The following is a 26,014-nucleotide window of genomic DNA, read 5'->3' as shown; positions in this document are numbered from 1 at the left end:
CTTGAGTTTTGGCATGATGTTAAAGCAAAATACCCATAATTATCTGAGAAGGCCATTAAATGCTTTTTTGCAACCACGTATCTGTGAGGCCAGATTTTCTTCATATGCTTCAACCAAAGCTACACAGGTGATTGAATGCAAAAAAAGTTATGTGAATCCAACTATCATTAGTTGAACCAAACATTAAACTATGATTAGTTAAACCAATTACAAAATTGTAAAACTGTGCTACTCTTCTCACAATTTTCTTTTTTTTTTTTGCTTTGGAAAATGTAGTTGCTTTAAAAACAAAAATCATTGTCAACCTAATGCATTTATTTTTAAATAAATGTTTTTAATTTTTTAAAAGTTTAAAATTTCTAATTTTAATTTCTTTTTAATAGTTTTTAGGGGGAGGAGAGGGAGAGAGAGAGAATCTTAAGCAGGCTCCACACCCAGCATAGAGCCCCATACAGGGCTCAATCTCAGAACCCTGAGATCATGACCTCAGCCAAAATCAAGAGTTGGCTGCTTAACCAAATGCGCCACCCAGGCGCCCCTACATTTTTTTAAGCTTTATATCCAGTGTGGGGCTTGAACTCATGACCCTGGGATCAAGTCACATGCTCTACTGACTGAGCCAGCCAGGCGCCCCTTAATTTCTAATATTGGTAAACATTGACAGACATGGGCCATACAAATGAAGTCTCATTGAGGTTCTCAATAATTTCTTAAGTGTGTAAATGAGTCCAGGATTCAGAAAAGTCTGAGAATTGCTGCCTCAGTGAATGAAGAAAATTTTGCAATTAATGAGGTTTCAAACAAATACTTATTTTTCATTAGGAAAAGTAGGGTGTTGCTTATTTGTAGTATAAGTTTAAGGCTATTATAGTATAACTTTATTATTTGAATATCTAATTATGATATTGTAAATTTTCAGGAATAAAGTAATATTTGGCTTTTACATTTTCTCTCTCCAGGAAACTCAATGTCACCATTAAATGTTGGAAACAATTCACCACCCAAAGAAGTAAATAGTGTAAGGGTTTTTTTTTTTTCCTATGTTGTGTTTTTTGTCTATTTTGTGTTTTGTGAGATTCTAAACATATTTTGTATTGTGTTAATGAAGAAATACTCAATTTTCAGATATTATTGAAGGTCAGCTTCCTTTTCTTTATCCTAGTACCTTTTTTAAAAAATCTGTTCTTTTTAGGTGATTGTAGTATATGCCACACCATTGTAAGTGCAGCCCTGCAGCTGACATGCAGAAATAATACAGGTGCTGCGCAGCTGTTTCTGTTTCTCCCTTTGTGACGTGCTGCAGAATTTGGTGTAACATGACCATGATACTGTCAAGATAAAGAACATTTCCATCATTCCCTTAAATGCTTTTTTATGGTCGTATCCTCTTCTCTCAAGTCCCTACCACCTCCTTGACCCATGGAGGCTGCACATCTAATCTGCGTCCAAAGTTTTGTCATTTCAAGGATGTTATATAAATGGAATCCTACAGTACGTAACTTTTTGGGATTGGGTATATTCACTCAGCATAATTCTCTGGAGATTCATCTAGGGTTGTTGTATCAGTAGTTTTATTTCTATTGCTGAGAAGTCATCTGTGGTTTAACATTCACATATTGAAGTGCGTCTGCAGGGTTTCCAGTTTGGGCTATCACAGCTAAAACTCTTATAAACCTTTATGTGCAGGGTTTATGTGAACATAAGTTTTTTGTTTTTGTTTCTGCTCTGGGACAGATGCCCAGGAGTGCAATTTCTGGGTCATGGAGTATTGCATATTTAGTTTTTTTAAGAAGCTACTAAAGTGTATTCCAGCAGAGCTATACCGTTGTTACGTTCCCACTGAGAATATCTGCACCGTCACAGCAGCATGTGGTGCTGGTGGTGTTTTTATTGTCCCCAGTCTCATAGACATGTGGTGACATTTCATAGTGGTTTTAATTCGTGTTCCCCTAATGGCTAGTGATAAACAGCTTTTCATGTGCATATTTGCCATTTCTATGTTCTTTTTGGTGAGATGTTTATTCATGTCTTTTGTCCATTTTCTGATTTGGATTATGATTATTATTTTTTTACTGCTCAGTTTTGAAAGTTCTCTGTATGTTCCACATTCTAGTCCTTTGTCAGATATATGATTCACAAATGATTCCTCCCAGGCTGTAGCTTGTCTTTTCATTCTCTTAACCCAGGTGTTTAGCAGAGCACAAATTTTTAATTTTAATGATGTCCTGATCACTTTTCCTTTTATAGATTATGCTTTTGGTGTCTAGTAATTATTTGCTACTTCAGATCCAGAAAATTTGGGGGTTTTTTTCCTAAAAGGTTTTAGTTTTACATTAGATTTGTGGTCCATTTTGAGGTAATTTGAAGTTTTTTGGGGTTCCCCCCCTTTTTTTTTTTTGGATGTCTAATTTCTCCAGCACCATTTGTTAAAAATGCTGTATTTCCTCCACTGAATTGCTTTCGCACTTTTGTCAAAAATTAGGCCTATTTATTCTATTTTCCACTGACCTGTCTATTTATGCCTCCACCAGTATCACACAGTACTGGAGCTATGTAATAAGCCTTGAAGTTGGGTACAGTGATTTCTCCCACTTTTTTTTTTTTTCAAAATTGTTTTAATTAGTATAGTTCCTGTGCCTTCCAATATACATCCTAGAATAATCTTGTCCATATCTGCATAAAGTCTTGCTGAGAATTTGATAGTAATTGATTTAAACTTGTATATCAATTTGAGGATTATCAGATTCTTTGGTGTGTTGAGTCTTCCAGTCCATGAACATAATCTCTCTCTCCATTTATTTAGATCTTTGATTTCTTTCACTTTGTAGTTTTCTGCTTATATGTTCTATGCATAGTTTGTTATATTTATATGTAGGTATTTTTTTAAGTGAGTGTAAATGCTGTTATATTTTTTATTTCCACATATCTTCATGTTCATTGTTAATATATATAAATACAGTTTTGCATGTTTCTCTTGTATCCTGTGACTTTGCTAAAGTCACTTATTCTAAAAATTTTTTTTGTAGATTCCTTGGGATTTTCTACATAGATAATTGTATCATCTGCAAACAGGAACAGTTTTCAATATATATACTTTATATTTCCTTTTTTTGCCTTATTGCACTGGCTGGAACTTCTTTTTTTTTTTTTTTTTTTTTAGATTTTTTTTAATTTATTCGACAGAGATAGAGACAGCCAGTGAGAAAGGGAACACAAGCAGGGGTAGTGGGAGAGGAAGAAGCAGGCTCCTAGCGGAGGAGCCTGATGTGGGGCTCGATCCCATAACGGCGGGATTACACCCTGAGCCGAAGGCAGACGCTTAACCGCTGTGCCACCCAGGCACCCGTGGCTGGAACTTCTAGCACTGTGTTGAGTAAGAGTGGTGACAGTGGATATCTTATTTTATGTCCAAACTCAGTGGAAAGCATTGAGTCTTTTCACTATTAAGTGTAATGTTAGCTATCGGATTTTTGTAGATGATCCTTATCAGCTTGGTGAAATTTTTGTTCCTGCTTTTTTGATAGTTTTGATCATGAATAGGTGTTGAGCTTTTCAAATGCTTTTCCTTCATCCATTGGTAATTGATCCTTTAACCTGTTAATATGGTGGATTACATTGATGTTTTATTTTTTATTATTTTTAAAGATTTTATTTATTAGAGAGCAAGAGAAAGAGAGCACAAGTGGGGGTGGGGGGCAGAGGGAGAAGGAGAAGCAGACTCTTCACTGAGCAGGGAGCCTGATGCAGTGCTCGATCCCAGGACCCTGGGATCATGACCTGAGCTGAATAACTGACTTGGCCACCCAGGTGCCCTTATATTGATATTTTAAAATATTTAACCAGCCTTGCATCCCTGGAATGAACTCCACTTTGTCATGGTGTATAGTTAATTTTGTATATGGATGAATTTTATATGGTATCATTTTGAGTAGGATTTTGACATCTGTTTCTATGAGCTGTTTGTAATTTTCTCTATTATCTTTGTATGGTTGGGGAATCAAGGTAATACTACCTTTCTGAAAGAGAAGTTGTATAGGATTTATGTTAATTCTTTAAACATTTGGTAGTGTTCTCCAGTGAAAACCATATAAGTGTGAAGATTTCTTTTTTAAGAGTTTTAAATTTATTAAATTTCTTTAATATTTATAGGACTATTCACATTCTATTTCATATTGTGATAATTTGTGATTTTTGAGGAATTTGTCCATTTTGTCTACATCATGAAATCTGTTATATGTAGAGTTGTTCAAAGTATTCCATTATCATTTTTATGTCTTCAGGGTCTGTAGTAAGGTATACATTGTTTCATTTCTGATATTGGTAATTTCTGTCTTTATTTTTCAGTCTTGCTGATCTTTTCTTTCTTCCTTTATTTTTTTAAAGACTTTATTTATTCAAGAGAGAGAGTGTGTGCGCATGAGCTGTTTGGGGGGAGGTAGATGAAGAAGCCGTCTCCCTGCTGTGCAGGGAGCCTGACTTGGGGCTTGATTCCAGGACTCTGATATCATGACCTGAGCTGAAGTCTGACACTTACCCAACTGAGCCACCCAGGTGCCCCTTTCTTGATCTTATCAAAGAGCCAGGTCTTTGTTTCATTGATTATTTATTTCCTCCAAGTTTTTATTTTTAATTTCATTGATTTCTCCCTTTATCTTTATTGTTTCCTTGCTTCTGTTTGCTTTGGGCATGTTTTTTCCTTATTTTTTAGGTTCTTAAAGGGGAATTTAGATTATTGATTTGAGACTTACCCTGTTTTCTAACATGTGAACTTAGTGCTATAAATTTACCTCTTGGCAGTGCTTTAACTGTGTCCTACAAATTTTCATTTGTTATATTTTTATTTTCTTTTAGTTTTTTTTTTTTTTTTAATTTCCTGTGAGACTTCCTCTTTGACTCATGAGTTTGGAAGTAAATTGTTTTCAAATGTTTGGAGATTGTTACTCTGTTATTTCTAGTTTGAATCCACTGTGGTTGAAAAACATCCTCTATATGATTTAAATTCTTTTAAATTTGTTGAGCTTTGTTTTTTGGCCCAGTGTGTGGTCTTAGTATATGTTCTGTTAGCACTTGAACATCCATTCTGTGATTGGGTAGAATATTCGATAAATGTCTAACAGAATCCGTTTGTTGATGGTGATCTTGAGTTCTTCTGTATTCTTGCTGATTTTCTATGTAGTCCTGTTGTTGAGAGAGGGATATTAAAGTCTCTAACCATAATTATATATTGTCTATTTCTCTTTTCAGTTTCATTTTGCTTCCCAATTTTTTTTCTATTCTATAAGTCTATTGTATTTTGTGTTGTATTTTTGCTTAATGTGTTCTTCCTTTCCTTTTGTTCCAGAATTCCTTTATTATATCCTTTATGTTTAGAGAACTTCCTTTAGCTATTCTTTTAGGATACGTCTGCTGGTGACAAATTCTTAGTTTTCTTTCATTCGAGAATGTCTTGATTTCTTCTTCATTCCTGCAGGATACTTTTCCTGGATAAGTTTCTCAGCTGTTCTTTTCTTTCAGCATTTGAAATATGTTGTATTACTTCCTTCTGCTCTCCACAGTATCTGTTGAGAAATCTATTCTCTTCTGAGTTACTTTTCCCCCGTACAGATAAGATGTCCTTTCCTACTCTCTGCTTTTAAGCTTTTTAATCGTTAGCTTGAAGAAGTTTGACTCCATGTGTCTTGGTGTGGATTTCTTTGATTTGGTCTGGGACTTGCTCAGCTTGAATTTGTAGATATATATCTTTTGCCAAGTCTGGGGCATTTTTTTATTTGAGAACTTCTTCACCTTGCCTTGTTTTTCCTCTCCTGGGACTCCGAAGACATGAATGTTAAATATTTTGTTTTAGTCCCATAGCTCTCTGAGGCTCTGTTAATTTAGTTTTTTCTCTACTTTGTTTTTTGTCTTGCTAGATTAGTCAATTTCTGTTGTTCGGTCTTCCAAGTTTACTGATCCTTTCCTCTGTTCTCTCCATTCCGCCATGGCATCCCTAATTGTGTTTATGTTTGTTTGTTTTTTTACTTTCCAATTGTAAAAATTCCATTTGGTTCTTCTTTATATTTTCTATTTCTTTGCTGAGACTTTTCATTTGTTTCAACTGTGCTCATAATTGCTTATTGAAGTACTGATAGCTGCTTTAAAATGTTTGTCAAATGAACTTCTCTCTTGTCTTGAGGTTGACATCTTTTTTTTCATTCAGTCATGATTTTCCTTTTTCTTAGTATGAAAGTTATTTTCTATTGAAACGGGCATATTTGAAGTATTATGTTAATGAAATTCTATATCTTATTTAAACTTTGTTTTTAGCTAGCTTTCTCTGACCTTGCATCAGAGGAAGGTGAGTGCTGCCAGGTGGGGGTATATGTCCAGGTTCCCCACTCAGCCTCAGTTGGCACTCAAGAGGGTGCTCTTCCTTGCATTGGGGTGAGGGTGGGAGTTCAGCTTCCAGGTAGGCCTCATGTAATACCTCCTCCTTGGCTGGGAGTGATGAGTCTATCTTTACTGAGATGGGAGTGGGATGGAGTGAGGAGAGAGTAGGTGGGCTGGGAGGAGAATTAGAGGGGGAGAGTTGGGAGACACTCATTACTTTTGAATGGTGGTGAAAAGTCATGATTGTCCACTGGGCCTCCTCTTCCACCACCCCAATAGTGGTGGTCGAGGTAGGGGGAACACTCATACCTGCTGAGTAGAAGTCCAGATTCCCCACATGGCCTTTATGGGAAGACTCTCAGGGATGAAGTGCCAGCTTCCTACTCTAGAACAGGGCCACAGTTTTTTCTGTGGTGTTTGTCTAGGGTAGAACAGTTACTGATTCAAGTTTTCTGTATTGCTGGGCTGCCCGTTTCCTGGTCTTTTGGCTAAAGAGAGCAGACTTTCTGTTGGGGCTTTTATTGTACTGTTTGACATTTTGGGTTGCTGTCTTCTCCAGCACTGTGTCTGGGATATGTGAGGCAAAAAGAAAACTAAAGAAACTCATTATCTTATTCTTCTCTGGCTCCCAAGTTTCCTAGCCTGTCTGCTGCCTTTTTTGAAAGTCAGCTTACGTTTGTTTGTGTGTAAGTCCAGGGTTTTTTAGAAGCACGTAATGGGAGGAATAGGGAAAGGTACATCTGTTTTATCTGTCCAGAAGAGGAAATCCCAATATATTTAAAAAAATATATTACCAAGTTTTAATATTGCTATTTTTTTTTCTTAATAGAAGCCTAGCAATAACGTGCTTCCTGCAAAGTCAAAAAAAATACACAAGTTGGTTGAGAATTCCTTGTCCATAAATAATTCAGCACTCTTCAACTCCTTAGGATCTCCTTTTCGGTCAACAACTTGCCATCGCTGTGGCCTGTTTGGTAAGCATATTTCCCTAACATGTCTGAATTATTTTTTCGTGCATTCGAAAAATATTTTTATTAAGGAAAGTTTAAAACATATTAAGTATGAACAGAATAGTATATCTGTACTATATACCCATCTCTCCACTTCAGCAGCTACCAGCATCCTACAGGTCTTGTTCATCCATACCTTTCCATTTTTGCTGCTCCTTGGTTATTATTTCCTATAGTTTTGTTTGTGTTAAAATTTACATGCATTGGCATGTACAAACTCACACACCTACCAAGATAGAGAATATTTCCATCTTCTTAGAAAGTCCCCTCCTAGCCCTTTCCAGTCTCTGTAGCTGCTAGTAGAGGTATCCATGGTGGGTTTTTTTCCACCATATATTAATTTTGCCAGTTTTAGAAATTCGTATAAATGGACTCTTACAGTATTGACTCTTTTGTGTAAAGCTTTTTTTCATTTAGAATAATATTTTTGGTATTAATACATGTTCTGTGTACACTGTTTTTGCTGAGTAGTGGTTTGATTATATCACAGTTAATCCGGTTGAACATTTTTGCTTGTGTTTAGCTTTCGGTTATAATGCATAGAGCTCTCTACACATTTTTGCACAAGTCCTTGTGTGGATATAGGTTTTCATTTCTCTTGGGTACATGCCTAGGAGAGTAATTGCAGAGTCAAAGGACAGGTATATGATTAACTTCAGAGGAAACAGCCAAGCCATTTTCCTAAGTAGTCCCATTTTATGTTCCCAGTGATAATGAGTTCTGCAAGCTCCACATCTCTGTCATTTGGTGTTGCTGGTCTTTTCAACTTTAGCACTTCTCGTGGGTGTGTACTGGTATCTCATTGTGGTTTTAGCTTGCATTTGCCTCATGATCAGTGAATGATCTTGAGCAGTATTTCTTGTGCTTACTGGCTATTTAGATATTTAGTTTTTTAAATTCTTTTCTAGTTTTCAGTAGAAGCATTCAAGGCCAGCCTAGTTTTTGTTGTTGCTTCTTTATGTGTTTTTTTTCTGCCTCTATATTCATAGGATTTTTTGATACTTTATTTAAAAAACTTAGGTTTTTCTGGGTTTGATTCTCTTCATTGGTTTTTTTGTCTTGTATTTTTTTTTTAATGGCACGAGGTAATAAGCCATGTCAGAGTCTGCTTGCACTACCACACATTTTCTATTTTCTTTGATTGTTCCTTTTATAATGTGTTCTGGGCTCTGCTTTAGGAAAGTCAGTAACGTTTTCAGTCTGTCCTCCCTTTCATTTTCATCTTTGCATTCCTATTTGCAATTTGAGAGAACGTTAAAAGTTTAATCTTGACGCCTAATCATAAACAGCATAATCCTCTTCAAGTAATCTTCTCGATGTGATTAATAGAATGGTGATTGATATGTCTGGTCTTTGAAAATGTCTTGCTCTCAGCAACAAATACTTGGAATAAAACACTGGTGATGTTACGGGCTGTGTTCTGCAGGATCGCTGAGGTGTTCACAGTGCAAGCAGACGTACTATTGCTCCATAGCCTGCCAGCGAAGGGACTGGTCAGCACACAGCATTGTGTGCAAACCTGTTCAACAAAAGTAAGTAAAACTTGGGGCGCCTGGGTGGCTCAGTCGTTAAGCGTCTGCCTTCGGCCCAGGGCCTGATTCCAGGGTCCTGGAATCGAGCCCCGCGTTGGGCTCCCTGCTCTGCTGGGAGCCTGCTTCTCCCTCTCCCACTCCCCCTGCTTGTGTTCCCTCTCTCACTGGCTGTCTCTCTGTCAAATAAATAAAACCTTTAAAAAAAAAAGTAAGTAGAAGTTTTTTTGTTCATTAGGGAATATTTAAAAGTTGTTTTTCTTTTTTGATAGTGTAAGGATCAAATGAGGTAAGCAGGCCGTAACTATGTAGAAGTCGTTACTTTCATTTACTGATCTGTAACATAAAGGATGCAAATCTGAAATGAAGAGCTTACAAATTTAGGACTGAGTTTTCATAAATATAATTTTATCAGTACATATTCAGAGTTAGAACTTTAAGTTTGAGTCTGTAGTAAGTAGAGCTTTAGAATGCCTTTTAATCATGTGTTCTTTCCTGAATTTTGATAAGGTAGAACTCTCACAGTGCCTCTTGAATGGTGATTTTAAAATACGAAAATCTTACTGGCATGGCGTTTACCAGTTTACAGAGAAGTTTCACATCTATAACCTCATTCAGTCCTCAAAACTATTGAGGTTATGTAGAGATTATCTCCATTTTGTAGATAAGGAAGCTGGGGCTTGGAGATCGTGGCTGTCTCTGTCCCTTTAATTAGGTGGCTTTGGAGGAGGCAAGCCTGCACACAGTGTAGACCGTTGCATAGCCAGCCTGGACTATTTACTTTGTTAGTACTGTGATAGTCTCCGAAGGAAGCTGTTTTTCTCCTTCTGGAGATAATTGATAATTAAGAATTTAACATCATTATGGCCCCTACTCTTACTTGGCTCTGTACTATAAGTATTACAATCAGCTGCTTTATTTCAGTTTCCACAAACGAGAAGATAGTAAATCACCTTTTGAAACAAAGAACATGGAAGTGAAAAATGAGGTATGATGTACTTTTCGCTTTTAGAGTAAATTTTGAATAAGTTCCTTTTATTGAACTAAGAGGACTTACGCGAAATAAAAGACTTGTTACTTATTCCTGCATTTCACCAGTGTTTATTCAAGTGATCTCCACCCCCAACGTGGGACGCTTGAACTCACGAGATCTGAGATCGAGTCGCAGGCTCCTCTGACTGAGCCAGCCAGGTGCCCCTGCCACCAGTGTTTGTTTAAAAACAAAAGTTTCCTGTTGAATAAATCTGTACACCTAAATGATCGATTGGGGACTGCTGGGGATTTTTGAGCGTTATGTGTGCCCAGCACTTTTCCCAAAAGCACTTGCAGTGCCAGTGTCTCTGTAAAATCACGTGGACTTCTGAGACAGAGCCCCGCTCTGTAGTCCCTGCGTGCACACGTTCTCAGGCTTTGTGTACTGCATTCTAATAGGGCCCTAGTATCGATGGAGAAGTTTTTTCTGTGACACCCCTCTTCCATTTAGGTAACTATATGGGCTAAATCATTCATAATCTGAAAAATATCAGTAGTGCTCAGCTCATCTATAATTTTTAGGCTTCTCTAGCCGGTCCTAGCTTCTACTTTAAAAAAAAAAAAAAAATTCTGACTTCCTCAAATATTCATTCCTATAAAATGTTAATAAGTGCAGACTTAAAACACTAACCACCCGTTTTTAGTTTATAAACTCAACATTATCATCACCATTATGGCCTGGTTCTTGAGTGATCCCACTGCTGTGTACATGCCTATGGACAGTGGGTTTTATTGGCTCTTGAAGGTATATGCTGTTTCTCTGCTCTTATTCAAGCCTCGGGGGCTGTTCTGGCCTCAATTCCAGCAAATGGTGGCCATAGTATCGCTGAGACATGTGCTTGTGTAAGTAACTCACTCATGTGTTTTGTGTTTTTTAAACCCAGAGTGACTATCCTCATGGAGTTACTAAAGAAATAGCCATTTGTGCTGATAAAATAATGTTTTCTGACTTGAGAAGTCTACAACTCAGGAAGACCATGGAAATAAAGGTATTTGTTGTTTAATTTCTTAGAGATCCAAAGAATAGATTTTTTATTCCTTGTTTCCTGTTTTTAGTTTGAGCATATAAGATAGCTCAAAATGTAATGAAATTGATTGCAAAAATTGTCTTACAATACCTTTTTAAAAAATCTTGTTAGAAAGCTTTAAGAAATTCACATTTGCTTGTGTTCTCAGTGAATTATTGCACCTTTTCTGTCTTTTGAAAGGGTACAGTTACTGAATTCAAACACCCAAGTGACTTTTATGTGCAGTTATATTCTTCAGAAGTTTTAGAATACATGAACCTACTCTCTGCGAGTTTAAAGGAAACGTATGCAAATACAGCTCAGGAAGAGGATTACCTTCCTGTGAAGGGGGAAGTTTGTGTTGCCAAGTACACTGTTGATCAGGTAACCTTTGATGAAATGCATTATTTAATACAATGTTTTAGTTTACTTTGGTCGTATAAACTCGACACCAGGGCTTTTAATAATGCATTTGCTGGCTTAACAAGAGGCTGTGGTCACATTCCCCTTTCTCGTCCTCAGTCAGTTTTGTGGGTCTGTTGGGTGACCCCTTCCAGCTCTGTTCATAGGCTCCTCTGCTGCCGGTTGCAGTGATGGCAAGTCCGGGAGCTTGTGTTTATTTTTGTAGCTGAGGCATTAGTGTGTCACAGTGCCTCCTGGGCTAGAGTAACCCGGGAATAGTTGTGCATATTAAAGTCTCCTACATAGACAAATGTAGGGATTTCTTAGCCAGATTCTTAGAAAATTAACTTGTTAATTGAGTGCCTCAGGACAGAGCTGTAGCCCTTCCTTTGCATGTTATGTAGACTGGCTGAGAGTTTTTAAGCCTAAGATTATGAAATACGGTTTTGAAGCAAAACACCATTATATTCCACTTTCAGACCTGGAACAGAGTAATAATACAAGATATTGATATGCTTCAGAAGAAAGCACAAGTCTTATATATCGATTACGGAAATGAAGAAATAATTCCAGTAAACAGAATTCACCAACTAAATAGAAATATCGACTTATTTCCTCCATGTGTGAGTCTTTTTTACTTTTTAAATTCCTAATAGTGTCCCCAAAGAGCTGTTTTTAATATTTTGTTGGGCACAGTATTTGCTTGCTCTATTCTGTGATGGTTATTATAAAAAAAAGAAAAGTACCCATTGGTATATTTTTCATCTTTTACTAAATGTATGTAAGTGCTCACTGGCTTTCTTGGATCCATTTAAGAAGCCTTAGTTAAGTACTTCCTTAGATGAGAAACTAGCATTTTTAGGGACATCTTATCCATCTGTTCTTTTAAAACAATCATTTTTATGTTTATTACATTTTCTGGAAGCAGTCTGAATTTATATGTATTTGTAGGATAATTATCCTTTCATGAATTTCTCAAGCTTCAAATCCCAAAAGGAAAAGCACAAGAGACAAATAATTACACATAAAATTGTTTATTTGGTTAGTTCTTGAAGATTTCTGATAAATTTTCAGTGTGAAATGTATTCAAAAAATCTTCATGTTATTAATTAAAGTCATTTTCAAATACTATTTTTTTAGTAACTCACATAAAATCTTTCAGGCCATAAAGTGCTTTGTGGCCAATGTTATCCCAGCAGAGGGGAATTGGAGCAACGAATGTGTCAAGACTATTAAATCACTGTTAATGGAGCAGTACTGCTCTATAACGATCGTGGACACCCTAAAAGAAGATGTGGTTACCTTCGCTGTGGATGTTATGCTGTCAAGTTCAGGTAAGATCTAAATCTGTCTTTTGTAGATGGAACACGGCTGTGTCATTTAGTCTTCACCTGTTATGCAGAGAAGAAACAGAAACATGGAGTGAGGCCAAGTAAGCTCTGCTCAGAAGTCCTTCAGGGTATGAGGAAAATATGGCAGTCAGTCGGTCAGAGACCCAGCATAGGCTCATGGAGCTGGCAGCTTCAGAGCCTAGATGCAGACTTAGTGTGGGGATGACTGTGTTAGCCTGTTGATATGACCATTATGATCACTGTTCCTGATGTCTACTCATTTGTGGAGAAAAATTCAAGAATTCCCTTATGAATTTGTCCATGCTTTCACCATGAGTGCTTTTTCCTAGAAGAATTTTCACAGAACTGTGTTTGGTTGGTATTGAGACTGTAAGTGCCTAGTATTTAAGTGTGGAGATGGAAACACCTTGGAATCCTGTGTGTTTGAAAAGTGACTGAGTGCTTATACTGCATCTCAGTTTCCAAGGTATCACTCTTTTACTTTGAGAGACCTGGCATCAGTTGGTGACTTGCTAGAAAATTCAGTTAAATCTTTTGTGAAATTAGGTATAAAATCTATTTTCTTTCTTTATATGTTTTGTATTATGACTCAGGCTTCTGGATGGTATTTCAAGGAACTTGAAGTTTATGTCATGCTGGCTACCCCTTGTTTCAGCCACATGTTATGTTTGAGAAAAAGTAGTCTTAGTTTAACGCTAAATTTATTTTTTCTCATACATGGTGTCCATACTAAGTATCCTGGTCAGGTGGCAACTAAATCTTTCATGTTATCCAGAATTTTGAGGTGAAGTATTTTTGTAAAATTTACTGCCACCTGACAATGGGAATTTTGCCTCAGTTTTTAAGGCTGAGCATTTGTAAACTGTATTTGGCACACAGAAACTGAACTGGTAAGAAATAGGCCAGTGTATTAATAGCCATAATCTCTAGATCACATGATTGTGATTCATTTGTTTCGTGTTTATGCCTTTCTTCTAATACTTGGTATAATATCTCAAGGGGGATACGTTTTCTTAATCATTTTTAGGAAAACTCTTAGATGATGTGCTCATAGAAATGGGATATGGCTTGAAACCCAAGGGACAAAATTCTAAGAAGCAAAGTGCAGATCCAAGTGAGTATACAGGTTAGTATCGAACAGTATAAACAGTACAGTGACTCCAGGAACTGAAGAACTATCTTCTCTACTGAACAAAAAAAGGCAGAGCTGTCACACTGTCAGATTTAATGGAAATGATAACCATTCTTTGAACTTTATGTAAGAAAGATACATTTTCATTTAGTAGTATGTTGTGTCTAATCTTAGTCCTCCCTGCCTGTTTTCCTTCCCTGTCTGTCTTCCATATTAATCCTTGACATAATTATCAGAAATCTCTGAAGTGTTAAATATCATGACACTTTGAGTTGAAGAGTTTTTTTTAAATTATGTTATGTTAGTCACCATACGGTACTCCATTAGTTTTTGATGCAGTGTTCCATGCTCCATTGTTTGCGTATAACACCCAGTGCTCCATGCAATATGTGCCCTCCTCAATACCCATCATTGGGCTAGCCCATCCCCCCACCCCCCTCCCCTCTGAAACCGTCAGTTTGTTTCCCAGAGTCCATAGTGTCTCATGGTTCGTCTCCCCCTCTGATTCCCCCCTTCATTTTTCCCTTCCTTCTCCTAATGTCCCCATGCTATTCACTTATATGTAGAACATAAGGAATAAGGAGTTGAAGGGTTTTTAGCTAACATTTCCTTAGTTTAAATTTTCCTCCTTACTTAGGTTTTCCAGCAATAATAAACGGGTATAACATTTTGTTCTGGTAAGATGGTGTTTCTTCTAGTAGTCAACCATGACTACTATTAGTAGTTGCCCAGTGTTTATTGGTTCTTCTTCCTGAATATCCTTTATATACGACTTTTTTTTCTTTTTTAAAATCCTTTTTTTTCTTACTATTTTTCTAGTTCAGAAATCCTTACCAGTTGTGGATAATTGCAACAACCTTCTGACTTTACCTTTTGTCTGCTGTCTGTATTCTTATCGTACTGCATACATGATTATCCCCAAAACACAGATCTTGGCATGACAGATCTTGGCATGACAGCTCTGACAAAACATTTTTAGTAATTCTTTGCCATCTAGAGGAGAAAAACCAAACACTTACTGGTCTAATAGTGGACGTGGTTGAAACCACAAATGGTGGTGGTGTCTTAGGGTGAGTGTGGAGTGAGGGAAACAGAAGGGAGGGAGATAAACCTGGGGCCTACAACAACGAATGAGAAGCCATGATGGAAGAGGTGGATAGAGAATGCAGACAAATTGCCAGAGCAACAGGAGGGAGAATGCTTGGAGCAGGAGGTCATCGGTCATAACAAATGTTGCAAAGGTATCTAGTGGAAGGAACAAAAATCTTCTGGGCAGTATTTTCTTCCCTGAGGGACTGTGGTCAGTGCAGACCCATAGCGAAGAGATGATAAAATGGTAGGAGAGAGCAAGTGCATGCAGACTGCAGTGGGAGCACCTGGATGGGCACCTAACCTGGATTTCGATAGAAGTCTTTTCAAGGTGACACCACACTGAGCAAGAAAAAACCAGGTTGCTGGGGGATTGGGAGTGTGTTCTGGGAGGAAGAAGAGTATGTGTTAAGGCCTAGAGGTGTTGAAGGAGCATGATACGGGGCCTGAAAAGCTGCAAAAATTAGATTAATGAAACCAAAATGCCTTGGTTTTTCTGTTTTTTTGTCAAGATGATCTTGAGGATACTGGAAAAATGACCGCCGAAAGCAAAGTTGTTGTGGATAGGAGTGATCTAATCCCGAAAGTGTTAACCTTGAATGTAGGAGATGAGTTTTGTGGTGTGGTGGCCCACATTCAGACTCCAGAAGACTTCTTTTGTCAGCAGCTGCAAAGCGGACGTAAGTAAATTTTCTTGATTTGTGCTGTCAGTATAACCTGTGTACTTCAAGAGACTCAACATGTGAGAAAGAAGATAATGTGTAGATTTGTATTTCTTGTGTTTAAGATGTGATCTGTATCTACAGATAAGCTCGCTGAACTCCAGGCATCCCTTAGCGAGTACTGTGGTCAAATGCCTCCACGCTCAGATTTTTATCCAACCATTGGTGATATCTGTTGTGCGCAATTCTCAGGTGAGGGAAGAGTATTACTGAATTTTTTTTACTTATAATGAAGTAAAAATAAATGAAACAATCCTCAGTTTGCATTGGATGGCTGCATTTGAAGTCGGAGTGGTAAAGCACACCAATCATTTAAATATGTGCAGTTGAACTGAATCCAAGCGTGCAGGGGAAGAAGGCCTGTGAATGCAAAGGATGTTTCTGTTGTTTTATCAGCCTTTAGTTTTGGGGACTGGTGCAGGTAATTTTATTTACCTCAGGATGTGAATGTGGACTCTTCCAGAATCATGTCTTCACCAGTTTTCTTGGGAATAGCAAAAGGGCCTGGAAGCACGGAGCCGTCACGGCACAGCTGTGGTAACTGGCTTCAGTTCTTCCCTGCTGAAGGGAAACAAGTCCAGAGGCCTCACAGAAGGGGAGATGCAAGTGGGCCTCCAGTAAATGGAGTGCTTGGTCGGTGGAGTCTGGTTGACTGGTATGGCCAGGTATTCTAAAATTAGCCCTGCTTGATGCTTAGCAAATTGTTCCTGTATTGATCAGGGCATCGTTGTGGATTCATTCGCAAGACTCAGACATGTTCTCTGTCCTAATGAGTTAACTGTCTGCGGGGGAGACCAAGCATGTTGTAAGTCATAACCACCTAGGGCATGAGTGGTGTAGTAAGGTATGCATGCATAAAGGTGAGATTTTAGGAGTGGAAGGCTTCTGAGCAGCAGAAGTGGTAATGGTGACTAAGTGTACATTGTTCAATAAGGCTCGATATTCTATTAAAGTAAAACCTATAGATGACCATCTCTGAATCTGGGAGGGAAAAGTTTTGTTTGTATCTGCACTGGAAAATCATTTGAGACAGAGTCTCTCCTTTTTTCAGAGGATGATCAGTGGTACCGTGCCTCCATTTTAGCTTATGCCTCTGAACAGTCTGTGCTGGTCGGATATGTAGATTATGGAAACTTTGAAATCCTTAGTTTGACGAGACTTTGTCCCATAACTCCGAAGTTGCTGGAATTGCCAATGCAAGCTATAAAGTGTGTGCTGGCAGGTATGAAATATTTGTGGTCCCTGTATTCTTAAAATACTAAAACCTAAAGAGCATTAGAATTGAAATTAATTAAACTACCTGGAAGATAATGTGTTTAGATATAACTTCTCTTAACGCAAAAATAATCCTTAATAGAACATTTCAAATCACAGGACTACTTTGCTATCTCTAATAAAATAAAATTTAATGTGCCTGTCATTATGAAATTGAGTATTATTTTTTTGCTATTTATAGTCTGCATTATTAATATCATAGAAGCCGATTCATTACACAAAGTAGGGTAAAACCTGCTTGTGTAAAAACAGTATGTTTGAACATATGCTTAGAAGTTACTGCATATAAAATTTATCCCACCAGGAGCCAGGGCTTCTTTCCATGTTAATAAATTGGCCTTTATAACCTTCATTCACATATTCCATTATCGAACTATCCAATTACCAGAAGGATATTTCCAAGTTTTTGCTACTAGCAGTGTTTTTTTTGTTTTTTGTTTTTATAAAGATTTTATTTCAGACAGAGCAGAAACAGGGGGAGGGGCAGAGGGAGTAGCAGACTCCCCACTGAGCAGAGAGCCCGATGTGGGACCTATCCCAGGGCATGAGCCGAAGGCAGACACTTAACCCACTGAGCCACCCAGGCGCCCCATAGCAGTGTTCTTTTAACTATATTTTGCCACCTATCCAAGATATTTCCTTAGGATAGGCTGCAAAATACAGTTGTAGTACAGAATTCCTCAGGTGAACTGGAGGTGTCTGTGGGCATGTTTCTTTTCATGTTTGTGATATATTTTATGATTATTCACCAGAAAGAGTAGAACTAGTTTAAACACCTACCAGAAAGATCGAGGGGGAGCCCATTCCTGCACACGTTGGTAAACCAAATAGATATCTCTGTATTATCTCATGTTGGCCAGTTTTGAGAAGTTAAAACTCAGTCATTTCGATTACTTTATTACCATGAGCCTGAGCATTTTTTTCATAAATTACTCGCTCTGATCTTATGAAGAGACCAGGTGCATAACCTCAGGGTGTTGATCTCCAAGTGCCTTTGCAGTTTAACTGCTGCAGGCGTTTTTCAGGTCGTTGTAAGGGACCAGTATCTCCTCCTGGTTTGTTTGATACTTTTGTTTATGACTTTCTTAACTTACTGAGATATAAGTTACATATCATTAAATTCTCAGTCTTGGGTATACAATTCAGTGATTTTTAGTAAATTTACTGAGCTGCATAGACGTCACCCTGATGAGGTTTCTTGTGCTCATCAGTAGTTAATCCTAGCTCCCCAGGCAATCACTAATCTGTCTTCCAGATTTGTTTTTCTAGACTTTTCATATTAATGGAATTATGGTTTGTTTGCATAGAAGTAGAGCAGTTTTCTATAGGTTTTTTCTGTAATTTTGCCTTCGTTTTAATGATTAGAAAATCCTTCTGCTCAGGTGGGACTTTTTGTCTGGTGTTTGTCAGGTTCTTTAACTTTGTGGAAATTAGGAATTTCTTAATGCTTATTTTAAGAAGTATTTTAGTCTTCTTTTAAAAATTCTTTGATAGGAGTAAAGCCGTCATTAGGAATTTGGACTCCAGAAGCTATTTGTCTGATGAAAAAAATTGTGCAGAACAAAATGATCACGGTGAAAGTGGCAGACAAGCTGGAAAACAGCTCCCTGGTGGAGCTCATAGATGCATCTGTGACGCCTCACCTCAGCATTGCTCGGGTGCTCAGAGACGCGGGCTTTGCCCTCCAGGAGACCGGGGTGCCGGCAGAGAAACCCAGGGTCGTGAAAGATGCCAGCGGTAAGTAAGAAGTCTGCTCGATAATGTCTGTGCTGGAATCCAGATGACTTTGCGTACGTGTGGGTTCTCGTGCTCCCAAAAAGAATGGGTGCTGTGTCTTCTGTCTTTTTTAATCAAGCATTTATTTAAATACACTATGAGTGTGTTGGAAAACTGGAAAAAAACAAAAACAAAACCTGTAGGTCACTGGCAGCTGAAGGATCAATCAGAAATGTGAATTTGAAATTCAGCGAGGTAGTTGTGGCTAATTGTAATACCAGTTAACTTTCCTGTAAAGTCACTAAAAGTCCCTGGAAATTCAGTTCTTCAAAAGCAGATTCCTCAGCCGCCTTACCTCCCATCTCCACTTTAACCAGTTGTTTTGCAAAAGTTTTTTGTTGTTGTTTTTTGTTTTTTTTTTCCCCCCACAGTTCCCTTTAGTATAGAAGCAAAACTAAATCCACTGGAGTGGACATGGGTTGAACTTGCTGTTGACCAAACAGTAGATGCTGTGGTCTGTACGATGTACAGTCCTGGAGAATTTTATTGCCATGTGCTTCAAGAGGATGGTAAGTGGACTCTTCTCATTTATTTCTCTTACAAATACATTGGTGTGGTAATAACTGAAGAGGAGTTTACTGAATAATAGAAGTACTGTCTTTCCAAGAAGGGCCAAGTGAGTATTTCTACTTGGAAAAAGGATTTGATTATACTTAATTGCCTTTTATTTCATTTTAAGCCATTTCTATTTTTATTTTTATTTTTATTTATTTTTTTTTTTTAAAGATTTTATTTATTTATTTGACAGAGATAGAGACAGCCAGCGAGAGAGGGAACACAAGCAGGGGGAGTGGGAGAGGAAGAAGCAGGCTCATAGCAGAGGAGCCTGATGTGGGGCTCGATCCCATAACGCCGGGATCACGCCCTGAGCCGAAGGCAGACGCTCAACCGCTGTGCCACCCAGGCGCCCCAAGCCATTTCTATTTTTAAAAATCTCTTTATATTTAAACCAGTTTTGATTTCATAGAATGTCTTCTAAATTCATTTTGGAAGATTAAATAGTTGATTTTATTAAGGCATAACATGCATATATGTAAATGCATGAATAGTGCAGCATAACACATTATCACAGAGTCCAAACACTGACCAACATCTAGGTCAAGAAATGAAGCATAACCAGTAATCCAGAAGTTTCCTCCATGTCTCCTTTGATTACTACCCCTTCTCTCTATAAAAAGTAAATACTATCCTGCCTTCCAATAACATAGTTTTCCTGGTTTTGAACTTTATGTAAATGTAATCATACAGTATATACTCTTATGTGTCTCGCCACCTTTTTTTACATAGTTTGTGAGATCAGTTCTTCATTTTTATATGCAACAGTAGCTTGTGTTCCACTGTGTGAATATACTGCAAATTTATTTCTTTATAACCTTGGGCACATGGGTTGTTTCTAGCTCTGAGCTATAAAGTGATATTGGTATGAACATTTCCATACAAATTTAATACACATGGATAAATGTTTCTTTTGAATATATACCCAGGAATGAAATTATTGACCATATCCTAAAGGGTATTTATATTTTCAGCTTTGATCAATGAATGCCCAAAAGTTTTCAAAGTGATTTGACAGCTGTCAGTTTGAGAGTTTTAGTCTCTCCACATCCTCACACTTGTATTTATCTTCTTTTTCATTTGAGCTGTTGTGGTGAGCATCTTTAATTTTAACATTTTAAAATCTTGTTTCTTCTCTATCAAATGAGGACATTAAACTAGGTGCCTAAGTCCCTGTCTAGCTCCCAGTTCGTGAAATTGGTCGTCCCTCCTTTCAGAATCATCTGGTAGATAGACCACTGTTTCATATAGCGTAAAGTTAAAAATTTTTCATGTCAGTTTCTGTTTTCATAGGTGATTATACAAGCATATGGTACAAAATCCCAAAGTTAAAAAGAATGTATATCTTTTGTTTCTCTTGCCTATTGAGAAGTGTCATGAAAAAGGTTGCTTTGGCCGATGTCGTAGAGGTTGTTGCCTATGTTGTCCTCCAGGATTTTGATGGATTCCTGTCTCACATCGAGGTCTTTCACCCATTTGGAGTTTATTTTTGTGTATGGTGTGAGAGAGTGGTCAAGTTTCATTCTTCTGCATGTAGCTGTCCAATTTTCCCAGCACCATTTATTGAAGAGACTTTTTTCCACTGGATGTTTTTTCCTGCTTTATCAAAGATTAGTTGCCCAAAGAGCCGAGGGTCCATTTCTGGGTTCTCTATTCTGTTCCATTGGTCTATGTGTCTGTTTTTGTGTCAATACCATGCTGTCTTTGTGATCACAGCTTTGTAGTACAGCTCGAAATCTGGCATTGTGATGCCCCCAGCTTTGTTTTTCCTTTTCAACAGTTCCTTGGAGATTTGGGGCCTTTTCCGGTTCCACACAAATTTGACTATTTGTCCAGTTCCTTGAAAATGTCCTCGGTATTTTGATCGGGATAGCATTGAAAGTGTAGATTGCTCTGGGTAGCATGGACATTTTAACTATGTTAATTCTTCCGATCCATGAGCATGGAATATTTTTCCATCTTTTTGTGTCTTCCTCAATGTCTTTCAAGAGTGATTTATAGTTTCTAGAATATAGGTCCTTTACGTCTCTGGTTAAGTTAATTCCAAGGTAACGTATGGTTTTTGGTGCTATTGTAAATGGGATGGATTCCCTAATTTCTCTTTCTTCAGTCTCATTATTCATGTATAGAAATGCAACTAATTTCTGAGCATTGATTTTGTATCCCGCCACATTACTGAATTGCTCTATAACTTCTAATAGTTTGGGAGTGGATTCTTTTGGGTTTTCCATATAGAGTATCATGTCATCTGCGAAGAGAGTTTGACTTCTTCTCTGCCGATTTGGATACCTTTTATCCCTTTTTGTTGCCTGATTGCTGTTGCAAGGACTTCTAGTACTATGTTGAATAATAGTGGCGAGAGTGGGCATCCTTGTCATGTTCCTGATCTTAGGGGAAAGGCTTCCAGCTTTTCCCCGTCGAGGATAATATTTGCTGTAGGCTTTTCATAGATGGATTTTATGAGCTTGAGAAATGAACCCTCTATTCCTACACTCTGAAGGGTTTTAATCAGAAAAGGATGCTGTATTTTGTCAAATGCTTTTTCTGCATCTATTGAGAGAATCATATGATTTCTGAATTTTTGTTTCTGAATAAAATCTAAGACACTGATAGATTTGCGAATGTTGTACCACCCCTGCATCCCAGAGATGAATCCCACTTGGTCATGATGGATAATCCTTTTAATGTACAGTTGGATTCTATTTTCCAGGATCTTGTTGAGGATTTTGGCGTCCATATTCATTAGGGAAATCAGTCTGTAATTCTTTTTGTTGAGGTCTTTGCCTGGTTTGGGGATCAAGGTAATATTGGCCTCATAGAATGAGTTTGGTAGCTTTCCTTCTGTTTCTATTTTTTGAAATAGCTTTAGGAGAATAGGTATTATTTCTTCTTTGAATGTTTGGTAGAATTCCCCAGGAAAACCGTCCGGGCCTGGAGTTTTATTTTTTGGAAGGTTGTTTATCACTGACTCAATCTCTTCATAATTAATTGTCCTGTTTAAAAAATCAATTTCCTCCTGTTTCAGTCTTGGTAGTTTATGGGTTTCCAGGAAGGCCTCCATCTCTTCCAGATTGCTTAATTTATTGGCATAAAGCTGTTGATAAAAGTTTCTAATAATCCTTCCAATTTCATTGTTGTTGGTTGTGACCTCTCCTTTTTTATTCATAGTTTTATTAATTTGGGTCCTTTCTCTATTCTTTTGGATAAGTCTTGCCAGAGGTCTGTCAATGTTATTAATTCTCTCAAAGAACCAGCTTCTAGCTCTATTGATCTGCTCTACTGTACCCCTGGTTTCTAATTCGTTGATTTCTGCTCTAATTTTGGTGGGACTTCCTCAAAATAAAAAGCTTCTGCACAGCCCAGGAAACAATCAAAAAACTAAGAGGCAGCCCACGCAATGGGAGAATATATTTGCAAATGATGCTACAGATAAAAGACTGGTATCCAAGATCCACAAAGAACTTCTCAAACTCAATACGCAAGAAACAAACATCATAAAATGGGCAGAAGATATGAACAGACACTTTTCCAATGAGGACATACAAATGGCTAACAGACACATGAAAAAATGTTCAAAATCATTAGCCATCAGGGAAATTCAAATCAAAACCACAGAGATACCACCTTACGCCAGTTAGAATGGCAAAAATTGACAAGGCAGGAAACAGCAATTGCTGGAGAGGATGTGGAGAAAGGGGATCCCTCCTACATTGTTGGTGGGAATGCAGGTTGGTGCAGCCACTCTGGAAAACAGTGTGGAGGTCCCTTAAAAAGTTAAAAATTGAGCTACCCTATGACCCAGCCATTGCACTACTGGGTATCTACCCCAAAGATACAGACGTAGTGAAGAGAAGGGCCATATGCACCCCAATGTTCATAGCAGCATTATCCACAATAGCTAAATCGTGGAAGGAACCGAGATGCCCTTCAACAGATGACTGGATTAAGAAGCTGTGGTCCATATATACAATGGAATATTACTCAGCTATCAGAATGAGTTCTCAACATTTGCTGCAACATGGACGGCACTGGAGGAGATAATGCTAAGTGAAATAAGTCAAGCAGAGAAAGACAATTATCATATGGTTTCTCTCATCTATGGAACATAAGAACTAGGAGGATTGGTAGGAGAAGAAAGGGATAAAGAAAGGGGGGTAATCAGAAGGGGGAATGAAGCATGGGGGACTATGGACTCTGAGAAACAGACTGAGGGCTTCAGAGGGGAGGGGGGTGGGGGAATGGGATAGACTGGTGATGGGTAGTAAGGAGGGCATGTATTGCATGGTGCACTGGGTGTTATATGCAACTAATGAATCATCGAACTTTACATCGGAAACCAGGGATGTACTGTATGGTGACTAACATAATGTAATAAAAAAAATTAAAAAAAAATGTATAGTGGGAAGTAAATTTCCCAGTCCCTCTCAATTTTCTAAATCTTTTCAGAATAAATAATGATATCTTTTCTATGCATATGCTTATATGTATGTATCCCTGTTTGTGTAGGCATAAATGGTGAAATACTGTAAATGATTTTTGCACTTTTATTTTCTACTATGTCTTGGACTAATAAGTTTGCATAGTCTTTTCTTCTTCTTCTTCTTTTTTTTTTTAAATAAGATTTATTTATTTTGAGAAAGAGCATGCTGGGGCAAGGAGGGTGGGGGATGCAGATGGAGGAGAAGAGGGAGAGAAGCAGACTCCCCGCTGAGTGGGGAGCCAGAAGCAGGGCTCCATCTCAGGACCCTGAGGTCATGACTGGAGCTGAAATCAAGAGTTGGACACTTAACTGACTGAGCCACCCAGGCGCCTCTCAGCATTTTAAAGCTCTCTGTGGTTTGTATCTTTCTCAGCACGTGGCTGGTGTGTTCTTCAGTGGTTCACCTTCCCTGCGTTGCCAGACTGCTCCTGCCAAATAAGTTTTGGCTGCTTAATTCTGTACTTTGCCTCAGAGCCATTTCTTCCTTCTGCAGTTACCCCCTCTTTGTCCTCTTTCTCGATGCAAGCTTTAGCACGCACAGCTCACCTCTCTGTTTCCTCAACAGACTTCTGTGCATCCTCGTAGTGCTTATGTGTCCTCCTCCAGGCCAGCTTGTAGGTCACTTCTGTACAGGTTTGTACACAGTGTCCTTATCCCTATGCAAAGCTCATGCTCTGGTATGCTGATGACAATGCCGTAGTAGGGGGTTACCAAGAGCATTAACTAATAATGACTATTTTCCCAATTAACTTTTTAATAAAAGAGAAAAGCATCTAGTGTGTACTTAATAGTTGCTTGGGAATGTACCTGAGATTGTATGATCAAAACATTTCCCAACTTCAGAGGAAAATCTGTATTCTGCATGCTTTTTAAATATTGAATACTGTATGTATTGTTTTCAGCTTTAAAGAAACTCAATGATTTGAACAAGTCATTAGCGGAATATTGCCAGCAGAAGGTGCCCAGTGATTTTAGGGCAGAAATAGGGTGTCCGTGTTGTGCTTTTTTTGCAGGTAAGTTGCAGTTGATAGACTCTTGACTTCATTGATAGAGACTTTTGTTTCCTGATGTTCAGTCCTTATTGAGTGTGCATTTTCTTCCTGAGGTTTAAGCAAATGTTCCTCACAAGACTAAATGAATGCTTAAAGTATCATGTTTTATCTTCTCTTGGTAGCAAGGAACCTCCAAATGAAACTTTCTTAGCTCAACTTTGTTAAACTTTGTTAAATGCTTTTCTTTCCAGAATTTCTGATATTAAATTAGATACCGAGAAACCTGTTCACTGCAGGTTCATTGTTTCTTCTGGTCACCCTGTGCATGTTTAGTTTGAAAGTATATTTAATGAAACACCTTAATTTCATTGCATGAGTTTTTCTATTTGCTTTTTACGTTATTTTACTAATGACAAGTAAAACAGTTTGTTCTTAGTTACGAGAGTATCGTAAGCTTTCCAGATTGACAGATATGTTCAAGGTTATGAAGTCTTCCCTTCACTTTCACATTCCGTTTATTGGATAGGTGATGAACGAAATCTTCAATTTACCTCTGATGTTAAAGTGTGGTGCTATAAAAATTTTGGATGTATTCTAAAAAATGGATTTTGAGAATTCTGGGGATTTCTGAATGAAAAATTGAAGGCATCATCTGGAGAAAGAGCAAATTTAGTTACTTTAGACAAAGGATTTTTTTTCTTTTGAAGACGAAAATTTCAAATGTTAATGGAAATAATGTCCCATGTTATATACTTTGTGTTAAATATAGGTGATGGTAATTGGTATCGTGCTTTAGTCAAGGAAATCTTACCGGATGGAAACATTAAAGTCCATTTTGTGGATTATGGGAACATGGAAGAAGTTACTGCGGATGAACTCCAAATGATCCCATCCAAATTTTTAAAACTTCCATTTCAAGGAATACGGTGCTGGTTAGTAGGTATGGTGCAGAATAAGAAACTTTCTCAACTGTCTTCTAATACTTAGGGTATATGTACTTTTAAATATTAACGTTTATAATTTTAACATGTGAATTAGAAGATCTTGCTTCATATTATAGAATTTAGAAACGTACTTTTGAAGATACTGGCCGAAATGTTCAGTGTTGATGTTAAAGTAGGGAAGCAGCTGCTTTTCTGTGTTTGAGATGGGAGTGAAAAGCGATGTGTTCTTTTGAAGGCATTTTGCAGGATTTCTTAGGATCTTCAAATATTCCTACCTTTTGTCTCAGCATTTTCACTTGTAATAATTTATTCCAAAGAAATGATCTTGGAATTTCGCAGTTTACCTACAAG

At 37.8% G+C, this 26,014-nt stretch overlaps 1 protein-coding gene across 3 annotated transcripts in view; it reads left to right on the top strand.

The window, feature by feature from the left end:
* Positions 1-26,014, top strand: part of TDRD1 (tudor domain containing 1) — a 49,752-nt gene that overhangs the window by 11,351 nt on the left and 12,387 nt on the right. For all 3 annotated transcript variants that reach the window (XM_087862691.1, XM_087862690.1, XM_087862689.1), the window contains exons 3-18: positions 960-1,018; positions 7,196-7,340; positions 8,803-8,908; positions 9,830-9,893; positions 10,822-10,926; positions 11,146-11,328; positions 11,826-11,969; positions 12,509-12,680; positions 13,726-13,824; positions 15,432-15,599; positions 15,726-15,833; positions 16,693-16,863; positions 18,411-18,653; positions 19,064-19,201; positions 24,630-24,740; positions 25,489-25,659. In XM_087862691.1, coding sequence (XP_087718817.1) covers positions 960-1,018; positions 7,196-7,340; positions 8,803-8,908; positions 9,830-9,893; positions 10,822-10,926; positions 11,146-11,328; positions 11,826-11,969; positions 12,509-12,680; positions 13,726-13,824; positions 15,432-15,599; positions 15,726-15,833; positions 16,693-16,863; positions 18,411-18,653; positions 19,064-19,201; positions 24,630-24,740; positions 25,489-25,659 — 2,187 coding nt within the window. The remainder of the gene's footprint in view (positions 1-959; positions 1,019-7,195; positions 7,341-8,802; positions 8,909-9,829; positions 9,894-10,821; positions 10,927-11,145; positions 11,329-11,825; positions 11,970-12,508; positions 12,681-13,725; positions 13,825-15,431; positions 15,600-15,725; positions 15,834-16,692; positions 16,864-18,410; positions 18,654-19,063; positions 19,202-24,629; positions 24,741-25,488; positions 25,660-26,014) is intronic.

This window comes from Ursus americanus, chromosome 6 (assembly GCF_024610735.1).
Source record: "Ursus americanus isolate L20-20 chromosome 6, mUrsAme1.1.p, whole genome shotgun sequence".
Lineage (NCBI taxonomy): Eukaryota > Metazoa > Chordata > Mammalia > Carnivora > Ursidae > Ursus > Ursus americanus.
The sequence above is the reverse complement of the archived record's forward strand: the minus strand, read 5'-3'. Positions and strand labels throughout refer to the sequence as shown.